A 17,522-nucleotide genomic window follows, 5' to 3' on the forward strand; every position below is an offset into this window, starting at 1 on the left:
AAATATGCTGTTGCCAAAGTGGCTCTGCTGCCGTCACATTAGTCTATGAATAGCTCAGTATTTTCTGCAGACTCCGAGCAGTGGTTTAGCTGATTTCCTAGAACCCTCCTCAACCCTAATAGCGTAAAAAACAATGTTCTATCACAAGAGTGCCGGTATGATGTGGAGGGGCAGGCAGTGGTGCAGAGCAAATCAACCGTCTACCTTTGAATGAAGACATTAGATGTGCAATGCTATCACATACACACTCTCTCTTGCTCTTAAATGTACTGTTTTGAACGACGGTCCGGTCAGACGGTACAATTTTTATTGCATTACAATGGCTACAGTTCCTATAAAATGAAGGTGCTGTGGAAAAGGGGGAGAAAATGAGAAAGAGAGATAAACAAAGAGCCAGGGCAGAGAGATATAACTCAGGATAATAGTGGAACAAATGACAAACATAACCAAGGGTGAGTGGAAGGGATTTAAGGGTGAGGAGGTACGATTTTTTAAGCCACTTTTTTTTTTTTTTTTCATTTTCTGGGACCTTCATATTTCACCAATTGTTTCCAGTTTGGCATAAAAAGAGCTTTGTCGGACTTTGATTCACGCTTGAAGTTGCAAATCAGCCTTTTTATTTTCTGGATAGTGTGTGCCTGCTTTTTTAGTCTGTTAAATAATCCTCATTAAAGAGCAGCAGCAACTTATAACACTGACTGAACTACCCCAAGCTTGTCCCAGTGCCCTGTCCCCTTCTCTCCTTGTTTAATTTCCCTTTAAGCCCAGTTATTGATTCCACCCCCTCCATTATGCAACTCCCTTTATTAATAACACAAAGCAATAACAAGAGTGTCACAACCTCGAGTTTCGCACGAGCAATTAATAAGATTAATACAAAGTTGGCGGATGTGTGTTTGTGATGCTCTTTACAGTACGGGTCTCTCGCTGATGAGATGACTGACCTCACCCCCCACCCCCCCTGTGTTTTCTGTCTTTCTCGACACGCTTTTCTTTGCTAAAGTTCTAAAAGAATGTGTTGAATAAGAACCAGGAAGACAGACATAGAGGTTAAGGCCAGGTAGAAAAGAATGAGATTTATGCTGCGTTCCAGGATGGTTTTTGAGCCCGTAAGTCACGACTTCAAACCACGACTCATGACTTCATAGCGTTCCAAGCAAGTCATGCCAAACTACCTGAGCGCAAGGAATTGTGGTAGTTAGATGTAAACAAACCAGCATGGCGGACTGTATGTTAAGCTCATTTACAATCACCTCTATCACCAAAAGTGTTTGTTCCTTGCTTATTTGAGGGAAACAGAGGAGTAAAAACGCTGCTATACTTTTTATGTTACGTTATTTGTATATTTGGATATGTATTTGGAATTAATTTATTCTTGCACTCAATGGACTGAAAACTAGCAAACGCTAGAGCAGCTGCTGATTATGCAGAACATTTACGGATAAATAACATCAGAGCAATACCTTGTTTTAATATAAAAATTTGCATAAACACCGCATCCATGGGGACTGCCATTGTTGTTTCGAGGGCTACGTGACATCAGAGCTTGTAATTGGGAGTACACCGATCTAGTACGAGTTTCCGGGTGGAAAGTCATGGGTTTGACTGCCATTCCAGTGCATTTTCACCGGTAGAAGGTTGGAAAAACAGGAGTTGCGGGTGGCCTGGTACACAGCATTAGTACATAGAGCAAAAAAGAAAAAAGCACACGAGCAAGATCAAGAAGAAGGAACAAAGGGAGAAAAGAGACGGATGGGAGTATAACGGAGGAAGAAATGCCAAGAGGGAAGACTTGGTGGTAAATTCAGAAGCGGACAAGGTGGAAAGGGAGAAGGAAGAGGAGGAGGAGAGAAATACAGATGTGCTAAGGGGAACAAAAATTAATAAAAGATGGAGGGAGACAGATAGGATGGAAAGGTAGCAGAGGCAAGTGAGAGAGCAGCTGGAGCTATTAGATTCTCAGTAGGCAGTCAGTCACTCTTTTCCTCTGTAGTTATCAAGTCGAGCTTCATGTCATGCCTTTAATGCAACTACTAAACAGTCACAGTATGACAAGAGTGGGATGCAAGTGAGGGCTCATTCATCTCCATGCATCTGTTTGCCTTGTACATTGCCCACGTACCTTCAATGATATACATGCAGACGTCATCTGTCACTTTATTTACATTAGCACAGCAAGAATTTTGTGTATGTGTGTGGATACAATGATATGCGTAGATGTATGAGAATAGAAATCCTACACTTAAGCACTGACAGCCATATGTTGTGTGTTTTGAGGATCATGCAGATACGCAGGTAAATCACCATGCTGGATTTAAACCCTTACAGCGCTGTGTGCTTTTGGCATCAACAGAAAACACTTTATCTCTCAGGCAGTACCAGCCATCCAGTTGTAGCCCACGAACTGTCATGTTATGGAAATACCAAATTCACATCACCAATAGGCATGGATTACCTCATTCAATCTACACCCAGGATCGTATTTAATAGGTTTATATTTTACTGTCCGTTTCCTGTTGTTTAAAGACATTATCACACCCCTATATTTCAGCAACTGAGGAAATGAGGTATAAATAAAGTTAATACAGCAGATAAAAATGCTGATAAAAGACCTGAGTTAGGAACAAAAAGGCCTTTGCCAACAGAAACACCTAGTGATTTAAAACATAATGACATTTTTCTCTTCATTTTTGTGTAATTATATGCACACACTATATCTAATGAAGAAGAGGAGCACTAAAAAACTGAAACCTTATATATAAAACTGATATTTCTGCTTGCTGTTTAGCCTCTGACAGGAAAAATTGCACATGGCAGATTTGATGTGACAGGTACCAAGAGACATGTGGAATTTGGAAACTGGGAGCAACAAGATGACATCATCAAAAGTCTGATCTCAAAAATGATGTGGAAATAGTGATGGAAATGTGGCATTTCTGTGACTTTCATTCAGCAGCTTCTACAGTGGATGGAATCAATTATCAAATGCATGTAAAATAATTATATTTGACTACAATGAGGCTATTAATTGTGACCGGGATCCCAATCACAATTAACCCATAAAAACCCAGACAGCGACTGGCGATCAAAATTATCTGCTGATATAACTGTTAAATACCTGTTGATCCATTACTCCTATCAATCCATGTAAATAATTGGTGTAAAATGCAGTTTGTCATTGTTTCATGGATGTTCAGAGGCTCCGTAGTGAACGTGGGAACACAGTCATCTTCTACAACATTGATTCACCAGTAAAACCCATGGAGTTCGATCAATGACAGTGGATGGAGACATTTGTTTTTATGTTCAGTTAATGATATCTTTCCTGAAAAAGTCACTTTTTCTTCAGTTTTCTGTGTTTCTGATAATAATAACCCTCAACTTTAATCTGAGTTTTTATGAACATCTACATTACAGGTGTCAAACGTGTGGCCCGGGGGCCAAATCCGGCCCGCCAAAGAGTCCAGTCTGGCCCTTGGGATGAATTTGTGAAATGCAAAAATTACACTAATATATTAACAATCCTTTTAGTTCAGGTTCCACATTCAGAACAATTCAATCTCAAGTGGGTCAAACCAGTAAAAAACTACTATAATAACATATAAATAATGAAAACTTCAAATGTTTCTCTTTGTAAATGTAAATATTTTCATGTATTTACACAAAAACAAAGTATAATTTTGCAAAAAATGTGAATAACCTCAAATGTCTTAAAGGAAGTAAGTACAATTTTAACAATATTCTGTCTGTTATTATAATGTTTTGTGTGTGTGTACCGTTTTTTATCGGGCCATGGTTGCATGGAATGGATTGCCAGGGTTTTTGTTGTCAGAAAATAATAGAAAATGTTTTCAAAAGAAATTAAAACTTTTTTTGTTTACACAACAGGCATGAAATGGAATGAGTACTGCTAATATTGAAAGATGTTTCATGATTTGTATCAGAAAGCTATTGTTTGGTGCAGGAGTACAAATGTATAGCATTTATTTTGTTTGTCCCATTTGTATCAGACAGCTATTATTTGGTGAAGGAGTACGAATGTATAGTACTTATTTTGTTTGTTTATTTATTTTAATTGCATTGGGCTGTTGTATATGCCCTGTTTGTGTGTGTGTGTGTGTGGGCGTGAATGGTGTAAGATTAAAGTAAAAATTTAAAATTGTAATGTAATGTAGAGGAGACCCCAGGAAGAATAGCAACTGAATCATCCGTTGCTAATGGGGATCTTAATAAATGAAATGAAATGAAATGTGTATTTGTAGATCGACTGTGATCTGTAAGTTATGATGTACATGTGTAAATGATAAACTGAGGCAGAATATTGTTAAAATTATACTTGTTTTTTCAGTTTGTTCATGTTATTCACATCTTTTGAAAGGATAGTTTGTAGATGTAAACCTTTTTTATAATGTTAATTAACTTTTTTCACTCTAAAACATATAGAAAAGTTTGGAATTTACATTATTTATATATTATTATGTTATTATTTCACTGGTTCGGCCCACTTCAGATCAAATTTAGCTGAATCTGGCCTGTGAACTAAAATGAGTTTGACACCCCTGATCTACATGATCACTAAATTAAATAGAGAGAATTAAATACATGATTTTCAGTGTAAAAATGCTAAATAAAAAAATAATATTACAATAAATTGTGTTAAATCACTTAAGAAAGGTTAAATATAGAGGAAAATTCATTTGGGAACTGACACAAAAGTAGCGCTGGGTCTTTACAGAATAAAACAGATTTGTTAGTTAGAGTATACCGTACTCACACATGTACATAGAGTGTTAGGAAAAGTGATGCACCATAGGAAAATGATGTACTAGTTTCTTTGATTGTGCAGCTGGTTCCTGTAGTAGAGGCAGGTGACCAAAAATGTATGTTGCTGTGTGACAGTGCTACTGAGTCAAGTGTGTGTGTGTGTGTGTGTGTGTGTGTGTGTGTGTATACAGTGCATTACAGAGGTCTGAAATGAAGATGTGCTGTTATCATCTCCCTCAGCCTCCCCTCCCTCTTCCAATCCCACCTTTTCCATGCTCTCTGTGGCAGGTCCATGTAAGTCAGTTACAGCCACATAATTTCCAGGAGGGTCGGATCGCAGCATTTTGCTACCCTATACCCCCTCCCTACCCTCTCTCCTTCCCTCTCTCCCTCTTTTCCTCTCTCTCTGACCATCCACCAACCCTGGCCATTCCCTGCACTTCACAACTGGATGAGCAAAGCAGCTACCTACCTGGCTCTGTGATTGACTGCAGTGCTGCTGAGCGAGCCTCACTGTATCTACGCTGTGTTTATTGCTTCTTTCACCTTCGCCGTAATTGAGTCCCTTCCCCATGCGAAATATGCACCGTCAGACGGGCGGATGTGTGTGTGTGTTAAAGGAATCTGTCAGGTGTATGTGTGTGTATGGGAGCAGGGAGTTGACTGACAGGCTACATAACTCAATTCAGCAATTCTGAGGGAGCCTGATGGCTGTTTTTTCAGTGTGCTTGTGTGTGTCGTTGTGCGTCTGCTAAAATGTGTGTGGGTCTGCGCGTGCAATCTTTGTGCAACAATCTGGCAGACAGTATCAAGAGTATATACATGTAGTATAGACCTGCAAAGCGTGGGGGAAAATTTGCAATATGCGATAGTGTTCGGTATTGCAGTGACGATATGACTTGCTATGAATAAACAAACTAACCTTGCAGTTGCCATCAAATTGACTCCAATTTATCTGAGGGTGGCAGACCGCTTCATCTGATGCTAAATGTTTGCATGCTGGGTAAAATTCATCATGGTTCAAACAGTATTTTTACATGACTATCAGTATTATTACAGACTTCAAGTTTTCATCACTCTTTATTGTCTTTCAGTTTAATTATAATTTTGTTTTTATTAAGTTTTACTTTTGTTTGGCATTCATTTTAGGGTCACATGACTTATATGATTTAGAAAATTTTCAAAGAAGCTGCAAATTGAGAGGTGAAGTGAATCCAAAGCTGGTTTTACTTGATATTACATAAATGTTTGGTCTTTTCTTCATTTCAGCGTTTATTTAGGTTTTGTGCTTTTGAAAACTGCCGCTATTTCAGTTCAATACAAGACAAAACATCACCCAGAGGGGCTGAAACATTGGTATGATCAATAAAATGCGAGGCTGAGCAAGAGCAGTGTGTGGGATCTTTTGTTTAATATTTAAGATAACCTTCTAACGTACCTGCATCAAAAGAAGCTGGAAATGCGAATATCCCCCTTCATAAAAAATTCAGTGAGCAAAATCTTTTTTTTTTTCCCTCACTGCTAATTTTAGTCATTAGTTTTGTTAGTCTTAGTTTTTGTGTACTATAATAAAACTTCTATACAGCTTGTACAACTTCTACAGAGCAGCTCTGCAGATCCAAGCTCTGCAGAACTGAATAAAGGTAGCAAAGTGAATTAAAAATTAATTCCTATTAGCATGTTCTTGCTTATTTATACTTCAGTCCTTTCAGAGTGTGTTTCGCATGACAAAGATGCCGGGACAATGATGCATGTGTATGTACCCGAGTATGTGAGCAGAATACTACTCAGCTTGCAATAAACAAACACATACACAAAAGACACACACACACACACACACGCACAACTGTAAATAGCCAATATGCCAAGAGCAGTGATGTCAGGCCAAGTAGAAGAGCCAGATCATGATTTAAGTGATATAAGTAAGATAAAGTGGCACAGAGGTAGAGGTAGTGAGATGAAAAAGAGCAAAGGAAGAAAGAGTGATAATGTGCATGCGGCTGCCTGAATATAAGAAATTGGTAGGAAGTGTGTGATGGAATTAAATATGAAGGAGCTAATGTCTACTTCACTGCACAAGACAGGAATGTGAAACTATGCACAGGCATCAGGAGAAATAAAAGGACCAAGGTGAGCGGCAGAACATAAGATATAGGGTTAGTTAAAGAACAGCCATGGGAGCAAGAGAATGTGGGTGGGAGATGAATGGAAATAGTTGGGGGTACCGCATGGTCTCTGAAGTGCACATATGGTGAAAACAAGCCTCCACCTCCAGAATATTGCAGTGCGGCATATAAGTAAAATGCACAGTTCAGCAAGCCCAGAGCAAGAGAGATGAGGAGAGAAAGTAAATGTGGAGGTACAGTAAGAAGGGAGGAAAAAAGGAAATTGACTATAAAAAGAAAACAGAAAGTTAAAAGAACAAGAAGGAAGTGAAGAAGTGTAACTTTTTTCTGAGAAACAGGAACATCGGCAGGGGAAGAGGCTCGGAGAAAACAAAAATAATATTGGAAATGTATCAATGCGGGGTGTTTAAATGGAAAGGAGAGAGAGAGAGGAAAATAAAGAGTCAGTCGGAGTGAAAAACCATTTTGTCTATGCAAATGAGAAGAGGAAAGCAGAGGCACAGGCGTTCAAGTTGGCCACCTGGGCCCTGTCAATCCTCTCTCTCTCTTTTTTTTTCTCCCCCCTCCCGCTCTCTTCCTCTCCCCTGTCTACCTCTCCACACCTGGCCCTGGCATCCCTAAAGCCTGCAGCTACAGTATAGGATGCAGATAAGCAGAGGAGGTGAGAACAGGCACAAGCAGCAGGGAGGCAGGAAACACTGTTAGCCAAAAGATCCATCAGCAAGATCTCCTTGCAACTGAACCCCCCCCCCCCTCCCCTTCCAGTTCACCAAAATCTGTGTTTCCAACTTTCACTGAGCCTCCCTGTTATTGCTAATACTTAATAACAGTTGGAGCAGATGGATGCGGACACATGCACCTGGAGTACTGTAGCAGAAGTTGTGTATGGGCATTGGCTTTGGCATTTAAGAATGAACAAGGTTAGGCGTAGAAGGACAGGTACACAGGGAGGGGAAGGAGGGATAAAAAGGCTTTTGAGTGATTATGGTGAGTACAAGCAAAAAGGCTCTTCCAAACTGCTGGGGCACATGAACGGACTTCACACCAGAGTAGAATTTGGAGTAAAGGATGAGAAAATAGAAGAGGCTGAGGTGAAATAAAAGGCACATGGGAGGGGAGAGAAAAGGCAGAACGACAACAGAAGGAGCAGTGCAGTGAAACAGGTTTTGCTGCTGAACAAAAGGCAGAAAAAACATTGATGAAACAAATGCACACAGTCACCAGGTGTGTCTTTTTATTCACCTACTGCAAGATCCAGAGGAAGCTCGACAATGAGAGGAAACATGGCATTTAAAAACACAGAGTTGCTGAACGAGCTAAAGTAAAACAGGGTTGAACACTCCTAAAGGTCTCTGCCATCTCCTGTCTGCGGTATTATTTGTATCCTCACATGTGTAAATTTGTGCATGTGTGTACACGCCACCGCACCAACCTGCCTGCCTGCATGCTTTGCTTTGCTTTGTGGTGAAATTGTGCACCTTCTGAAATATGGCCAGTGATTTACACATCAGTCATCATTTGGGATCAACCTGCTTTTTAATTACCAATGCTTTATGTTTGTTTTTAATTTTCCCCATAAGCTCATAAATCGCTTTCCCCACAGCACAACTCAAATCCATCACTGTGGAAAATAAGCATCAGTTATAATTGCGTATGCAACCAGGGCTGTCACAAAACTGAATTTGACCTGCCTTTCATGAAATTACATCTTTGAGAGAATTGCCTTTGAAAATGAAGGAAGATGGGAACATATGAATATGTCGAAACAAATATGAATTTTATTAAATTATTCTCTGTCTATACATCTTTTTTTTTTTTTATCAAAAAGCAACCGATAAGGATTTTGAAACTGTCATCTTAAACACATTGTGTAACTTAACTGAGTAAAAATCACTATAGTAACAGGTTTATGTGAGTATTTAATTAACAAAAATCACAACTACATATTGATTGAAACATATAGACGGGTTTCACAAAGTGTGTAAATTACTAATCTGCATTAATTTGCAACTGCATAAATGGCTTTCATTCATAGTAATTATACAATAATTTAATCATTTAGTTTAATTAAATACAATCATGGCTTAGCAAGTTTTTTCACAACGTGAACTAGTTTTCCAATGATGTGATCAATCTTTCTTTACTAAAGGGGTTGTCTGAGTTGATTAAATTTTCATCTTCATATCTTAAGCAATAATTCTCCTTCAATTTTACAAATTGAAAAATCATTGTGAAATTAGAAGTTAGAGTTATGCATTATGTGTCATTTGTGATCAGGCATAAGGAAAAATAACCTTACTGACCAAAACTATGGACAGAGTTACTCTGATTAGGAGAAAGACAGATGGCAGCCATCTTAGCCCTTGGGAAAGGAGAAAATAATCAAGAATGAAAGCACATTCCCTACAGCTTTCTTTTATTAGTTTCTCTTGCAATAAAGTATGTTACTGTAAATGCAGTGCAGAGCAGGCGAGCCTCTCTGTGTGTACTGTGGCGCTCTCAAGATTGTAGGATCTATATTGCAGACACAAAAACCACTTGCTGTCCATAGCTACTGAGTCCACAAAAGCTAAAAATGACTTTGGTAGAAACCACAGAACCCCACTGGCCTCAGCAAGCTGCTTCACAGCTCAATTCACTAGTATAGCCCAGCTAGTGGCAGTTATGATCCACGGTTTCTCCGCAACTGCGCCCAATGCCCAAGGCCTGTGTCAAACTTACTCAGTATCACAGACTGTATGGCTGTTCCACCCCTGCGACAGCCAGAGAAGAGAGACATGGCCCTTCTGCAGTCCATGATAACATTATTCACCCAACAGATGGACACAGCGATAGAGACACGTCTGTGGACATGAGTCAAAGCACAGCTTCAATCTGCTGGTGTACTTTATAGAACGGTGTGCCTCTTAGCAGCCATAAGGTGAATCAGCAGTCATGTACTTAAATGCCCCTTCAGCCGCTCAGGAGAAAATGAATCCTGGGAGAGAATCAGCCAGAGCTTTCCTCAAGGTCGTTGGTGCCTAGCCACTTTTTAAGTGGCCTTGCCAACTGTAACAATCTCTGCAGAAACAATCGCAGCACCAATCCAATTTGGCCCGGCTTCTTCTCTTTTCTCTTTACTTCAGTGCGGACGGCTGCATAGCCTCACTTTTGTTTTGCTCTGCTGAAAGCAGAGAGCATGAATTGATGACCTTATGAATCTCAAAAGAGTCCGGCAAATCATTGCGGTAAATCTCGCCCCAGCACATTAAGCATGACCGCAGGCATTTTCCCTCCATTTTATCCCCTTTCTTTTTTTCTTTCTCCACCCTTTTTTTCACTCCCTCCTACAAGCACTCCAGAGTCTTTGAGAATGGCCAACTTCTTCAGGATTGTTTTCCTGTACTGCTAATTAATCATCTCTAATTAATGGTTGTTTACAGTGTGTTAATGAAGTGGATCAAAGCTGAATACTCCTGATGTTGATGCTCTAGTCTTAGGCCCAAGACAGAGAGAGTGACAAGAATAGACAGATAGAGACAAGCAGCATTGAGAGTATATGGGCATGTCATCCAAATATAGCGAACACTAAACTCGATTTTCTTCTCTCTTTTTTTTTTTTGGTAGTTGTGTCAACAATCACTTGGCATCTGTCCAAAACAAAGCTGGGCCATCTCAGTTTGATATATTGGCAGCTGTTGTTATCGCTTGTCTTTTGTTGAGTGATACCATTTCTGCAAAAGGGATACAGTAAACCAGAATTTGTGGTATCTGGTAGTAAAGATACATGATAATCTGTAGCATACTAAATAAAAAAGTAATATGATGGAAGTCAAACTTAAATAAGAAATGTTGTTATTGCAGTTTCTGACTTTATCTATGCCAGACATGGTCATAGCTCAAATGAATTTGCCACTCATGGGAGAGACATTTTGAGTCTTCCACGGTAGAAAACTCATCTGAGACCTCTTCAGCATTGTTGCCTCCGCCTTCTGAAAGTCTCCATCTGATTTCCCTGTAGATAATGTGCTGCTTTGACTGGCAATTTTCAGCATCCGACAATCTCATCAAAGCAAACCTATTAATGCCGATGATATGAAGAAGGATTCTAAATGGCAGACAGATGAATAGCCCTGTGTGCATGTGGGTGTTTAATTCTTCAGGCTGAAGTACCTTGTATCTTCTCTGAAAGTGGGAGGATGACCACGAACTGCTGGGAAACAGTTTCAGTGCTTGTTTGCTGATGCATGTGTGTGTGTGTGTGTGTGTGTGTGTGTGTGTGTGTGTGTGTGTGTGTACCTGTGGGTGAAAGCAGTGTGTGCACGTACAGTGACCTCATCGATCATGACACCTTGTCTTTGTGGTGTGGTCACCTACACAGTGCTTGCCTTCTCTCCGTCTTTATCTCACAGCATCGCAATCCATCTCTCTGTCTTCTCTCCTCCTCTCATGTTCTTTTCACACCAGCACCCTGTACTTTTCAGCTTCAGTCCCACCTTCTTAATCTCAGACTTCCTATACTGGCTTTTTCGGCCTCCTAAATCCGTCATTCAGCGCGGCGGGGGGTTGCTCCCTCGCCCTGACTCTCTTGTCTTTTTTTTTTTCCAACACCCTCCCATTTTAAAGCTGAAATCCTGCAATCATTCACTCGTTTGTTGGACTCTTCTCTGCCTGACTTTCTTCTCAGCTCTGCTCCTCCCTGCTTCACTGGTCTGTGACGCATGCCCCAGGCACTTTGCCTCCCCCCCGCTCCTTCTTTCGCTTTTATACACTGTGCAGCCAGGCATCTCTCCCTCACTGCCTCCCCCCTCCCCCCCCTCTCTCTGACCCCATCAGTCCCTCAGTGCCCTGGCTAAGCCTGGTCACTCTTCATCAGCCAGCCTCCACTGGACACACAGACCTCCCAAGGGTAAGGGGAAACGGTGTCTTGTTGGCGGCCACCAGAATTGACAGTTTCACCTGGGTTTAAGTCCTTTTCCGATCCGTCTTACCCCTGGATGAGCACCTCATTACCGGCCATGCCTCTACCCTCACCTACCTCTTGTCTCTACATCAAGCTTTCCAGATGGAATGTGTATTACTCTCCACATTGGCAGAGTACACAGTCTTCAATTTTAGGCACTTGCCCTTTTCAGCTCAATCAGTCACTCTCATCCAATCACAGCAAGTGAGGAGCTCCATTGCAGCACCAGAGTGTGGATAATCACCTTGGTTACCAGCGTTACCCGAGGCCTCTGTCTGGCCATGTTAGCGCCGGGCCCTACGGGAGCTGCTAAAACAGGTGTCATAGCAGTGAGGGAGGGTGTTAAACAAGCCCAGGGCTAAGCAGGAGGTATAAACGTTTACTCTTGGTCATGGAAACTGTCTCAATAATAGCAAAGAATGTTCACCTCATGGCTTTTGCGTTTTAATGCGTTTTCGCACTTGGGAACCCCTCTTTGTCCACCCACCTCTCTATCCGCAATGCAATTCAGCTTTGACTGGCTTTTACCCTTACCCCCCATACCCTAGTAGAAAGAATGTGTAGCAACCGCCCATGTGCAGTTGTGCCAAGAGGCAGTACAGAGAAAATTGCTGTTTACTGATTTCACACTCCCATGGCAAAGGCAAATATACAGGAAGATGGGTCAGTGGCTAGAGAAAAGCTGCTGGCTCAGGGGACATCAGGTCACAGGATGAAAGCTGCACCCACCCGAGGAGGGCGTTTCATTTCGATACTGAGCCAATGAGATCGAATGGAGTTAAAGAGCACTGGGTTGATTGGCAGGCATCAGATGCCAGCAAATGGAAAAGACGTCCTTGGCATCCCTACTCAGCATTAAAAAACTTTACCAGGAAAGTTGGGGAAACGCCAGTTGTTCTCAAAGAGCGACACATAAGGACGACATAGATCACCATTATGATAATCACAAGCGGCACCGTCTGGGGAATAGTAATGGGAAGGAGATGAGGTGGCAGCCATAAAGAGTGTTTCTACATTAGCGCTGTCCTGATTAGATTGACAGAAAGTTTCACTAATGGACAATTAAACAAATGGTCAAATGAGATATAAGACTTCAATTACCAATTGATGTCTTTGTGTGCCCCTCTCAATCATTCTACCACAAGCATTGTTTATACATGAACTTCTCCATGAGGTCAAAGCACATTCCAAAATGTGTCTATTGTGCTGTAAACAGGATGTGAAAATGGTGAGTGTGATGGTCATATGATGTGTCCGCACAGCAGGAACAGTTTGTCTCATTTCCCTTTTATTTCTTTTTAAATGGATGTAAAAAAAAAATAATAATAAATTCCTCTCTGGACCTGCACTGTAAGGGCTTATTGAAATGCAATCATTGTGCAAAACAATAGCGATTCAAAACAAGGAGTTATGGATCACATTGAAGACTGCGGGGGCAGATTAGTAGATAATTACTGTAAAATACATCACCTGCACGAAACAGTGAATCTGGGAACTTCTGCTTGAGTAATGGACCCATAAATGCCCATGGGAGAATAAAACCAGCCCACACTAAGCTCCGTAACTCTTTTAGTCGAGACTTGCCCAAGAAGCCACATAGTCCAATTTGTTTATGGAGCTTATACTGAGGCAGTTGTGTAGCTGAGATAGTGGGCCACCCTGTCAGGACCCTTTAAGACCACATCAGTTGATCAAACAGGGCTGTTCACAATCACAGTAGGATGTGTATTTTAAGAAATGGCTCATTTCAGACTGTGTTTTGCTGTGGGAACGCCAGCGCTGTCTGCCAAGTTCAGGTTGTCCCATTATTTACAGCTACAAAAGACAGCGAATCATAGAAAACAACAACAAAATCTAATCTTAAATTTAGAGTTCATATTTTTACCGTGAACAAGCTGATGGCAAAGCACGACTGAAACTTCTCATTTATAATGAAATTGTCGACAAGTTTATTTTATTTTGGGGCTGAATTATCCTCCCAGGTCTGGATCAAAGACTCAACCTTGGCTTGTGGTGAAGATTTTTGCAGTGCATTAGAGAACAAAGGAAGATGCTGAAATAGCATGCCCAGCACAATGTGCAAGAAAGTGAAAAGGCAATCTAAACTCTGGCATGATGCAAACTGTGTCTGACAAGCATCAAAAACTGGAATTGAGCTCAGACAAACTCTTGCATAAGCAGTCCTACTCCAACCTTCAAAAGAAACTAATGTACAAAATCAGCTGCCTTTACACGAGGTGTGCATGGATGAGAACATGTGTTTCTGCACATATGCGAGTCCTCGTGCCATCCATATTTTTTATTTTTTGTGTGTACAGCATTTCCCTTGATGTTTGTGTTTACACGCCAGACATCCCCTTCTGTGACTCACAGTGACATTGATTTATGCATGGCCTCTGTGCATGTGTGTGTGTGATGCTTGCACACACATAAAAGCTATAATTGGTATTCAAATCTCCTCCCACAAGTACGTCCAAACTGCTGCCGTTTTTCAACCGGCAGAGCCCCAGCCAAGGTCCAAACAGCATGATGGGGAACAAGCTCAAACGGATGGCTCTCATTGCACACATTCAAATAAACAAATGGAGGTGATTTAATGCCCACAGCGATAAGGCAGGTGGTAATGGAGGCATAGGAGAGGAGGGATGGAGAGAAGCGATGGAGGGATGTGAGCTAGCGATTAGGGGTGCACAAGCAGCAGAGGTGGAGTTAACAGCATTTGTTACTGTATGTGGGGTGGAAGTTTGGCCCATAGCTGCTGTGGATCAGCCACCCCCACAGAGTCATGCACTGACTACACAGACACAGTGTGCAGACTGTGTATCAGTGATTGTATGCATGTGTGTGTCCCTCAGGCCTACCCCTCAGACACACTGTGAAGTCTTTCTGCCTTTCTTCTTCCTCCCCTCCTTTCCTGCTCACCCGTTTTTTCTTTTCTTGCTTTCTGCATCTTCCCATCCCTCTGTCTGTCGTTCCATCTACAAAGACAGCACAAGTCTCCAAGCTTTGCCATCTTCACAACACCCTCTCAGTCTATCCATTCACTCATTCGTCTATCCAGCCAATCAATCTGTCCAACACAATCCTTGCATAATAACAACTGCCAACCCCCATTCCCTCCCATCTTTCGTCTCTTTTGTGTTTTCCTCTAGATTAGTTTAGGCTGTTTTCACTGTAGAGAAAAAAAAATGACCATGAAATGCTGTTTTCACAAACTGTTTCCTATTGCACAGTATGTGTGCATATGTGGAGTGTATTGTGAAACAGTCTGTCTTTACACTTCCTCAGCTCCCTCTTTCCTCTGCCTACCCCCTGCCTTCGACAGCCCCCCTCCCAACCCCCCAGCCCCTTGTCTCTCCCGGCCCCTGTCAGTGGCTAGATTAATGACAGTGATCAGTGAGCAGCCCCCAGCAGAGGCTGCCTGCAGCTCAGGCAAAACCCAGCACTGTAAGCAGCACACACGCACATACAGAGAAATAAAGCACATTGACATACAGCGCACCAGCACATTGGTAAGTGGTTGTCCAGACACACATGCACACATACATAAACCTCTTCCTCCAGTTAGACTAAGATGCTAACACCTACACATTCATGCATATAAATCAACCTTGCACTGTTGCTGGATCAGACATACAAACAGGCACAGACACACATACTAACAGAGACAAGGGAACGAATCAATACACAGGCCATGGTGAGGTTGCCTGTATCAGTACAGCTTGGAGAATGGAGCAATGTAGCGCACCCTGTATACAAGATCACAGCACAGCACACTCTGACTGTGACAATACCCGACCTAACACTTAACCCATTCGGTGCCTCAGGACAACTTAAGACAAAGCCTCTAAGACAAACCAGTGAACTAACATCTGCGTCCGCTCTAGCACTTCTTACTTGCCATTCCTTCTCAGTCAAAATCACTGAGGCTCTGGGTGAAATTTAATAAGGTTCATTATGACTTTGTATTGCAAACCACATCCAAGCAGATGGCACAGAATACCATGAGGCAGAAGTTGCTCAGAGACATGATTGAGCCTAATCCAAATCCTCATTTTTGCAGCAGATGCACTTGTTATAGGGTAGTGACCATGAAATACATTGCGCCTATAAGGGAATGATGCGGTATAGTGTGCCAGGATGTGTTCCAAGCGGGAAGAATAAAAGCCAATGAACGCACAAAGCCACTGCAGGTGCCGTAATAAAACGCTTTGTAATAGATTGTTAGATGTTATTGCATCTGATAAGGTGAGGTCTCAAAGGTCCCTTCAGTCGCTCATACTAGTGCAGAATATTAAAGCAGACACAAACACGGCTGCTGAGACTAGTATGTGACCCTCGCCTGGTCCACTGCGGGCATTTGTTATGAGCTCTCATGTGGCTGTCAGAATATTCAATCGGCACCTACTTCATTCCTGTCTGTACGCACAGGCGCACTGAAGGCATGTTACGGGCTCCCGTCCCGTCACACACACACAGACTACATACACACACCAGCTGTAAACATCCCTTGCACGGTTATGTCCGGATATAATAATAAACATGACGTGATATTTGATGACGCGAGGGTCACCAGAGCATGAGGATGACTTCACACCAGGTTTCTGAATGGGCAAAAAAGTGACAGCCAGTCTGCGCCTTTCACTTTTGTTTTATTCTAAGGGGGTTTTTGGGTCTTTCCATTTGAGGAGAACACAGTGACTCATTCCCAAGTGGCATTATAGATGTAGTCCAGGTTTTGCGCATCACACATAGATGAACAGTGACCACTAATAGTGATCCGCAGGATAATTGTAAACTACAATGATTGCACGTGTTCTCTTTCCCGCGGTGCGCTCCTCCTTCCTCCTTTTATTCCATGCCTGACAAGTCAGAACACTTGGTGCCTTTTTACGCGTCATTCACCTTCTACTTAGAGGACTTGGACAAACTTGCACAGAAAAAGCCTCAACACGTCCAGGCAGCACAACACTCTTTTCATTCACATCACACTCACTCACTGACAGTCGTTCCAGCCTTACCAGTGCGCACAAGGCAGGCGACGGTGAAGATGGTGAGAGGGACGCAGTAGTTCCACACGGTCGCACGGAAAGCCATCGCGGTGGCAGTGGCAGATATTCCCCTCTGATCTCTTCCTCAGTATTCCTCTTCCTCGGAGAAATCAGAGTGACATGAACCCGCAGGTTCACTCGCCGACAGCGCCTTCAGCGTCTGTGTATGTGTATGTATGTGTGCGTGTGAGTGAGTGTGCGTACGAGCGCGTGCGTCTGTGCGCAAACGACTGTGTGTTTTATCAAGCGCCGTGTGCGTAATAGCAGCTCTTTACATAGTAATGCTCCACTTCACACACCCACTTTCTATGCCTCGGAATGCCTGAATATGACTGCTTGACCGGATTTTCTTGGTTATTTTACATTGTAAATATATTTAAAATCCTGTCAATAGGGTGGGTCATGTGTGTTTCTGACCAATTGCAGAGAGCGGAGGCAGGTGGAGGGGAGTGGGGATGACAAGAGGGGTTGGGCTTCCAAAGAAACAGGCTCTACCGGAGCACAGAGGAGGAGGGAGAAAGTGATACATCTTCCAATTAATTGAAATTATTTAGCTACAAATGTGATTGATAACCGACATTAATTTTTCGATGCAAATAACCAGTTTATTTAAAATTCACCTCTACCGAATAGAATGAG

General features: G+C 42.0%; 1 protein-coding gene across 1 annotated transcript in view; it reads right to left on the reverse strand.

Annotated features, from left to right (window-relative positions):
• The window catches only part of cadm4 (cell adhesion molecule 4), a 222,907-nt gene extending 205,692 nt beyond the window's left edge, over window positions 1–17,215 (reverse strand). Inside the window, 1 exon segment of the mRNA XM_030157659.1 lies at window positions 16,854–17,215. Coding sequence (XP_030013519.1) covers window positions 16,854–16,929 — 76 coding nt within the window. The 5' untranslated portion in view covers window positions 16,930–17,215.
• Between the last annotated feature and the right edge of the window lie 307 nt (window positions 17,216–17,522).

Source organism: Sphaeramia orbicularis, chromosome 16 (genome assembly GCF_902148855.1).
Source record: "Sphaeramia orbicularis chromosome 16, fSphaOr1.1, whole genome shotgun sequence".
NCBI lineage: Eukaryota > Metazoa > Chordata > Actinopteri > Kurtiformes > Apogonidae > Sphaeramia > Sphaeramia orbicularis.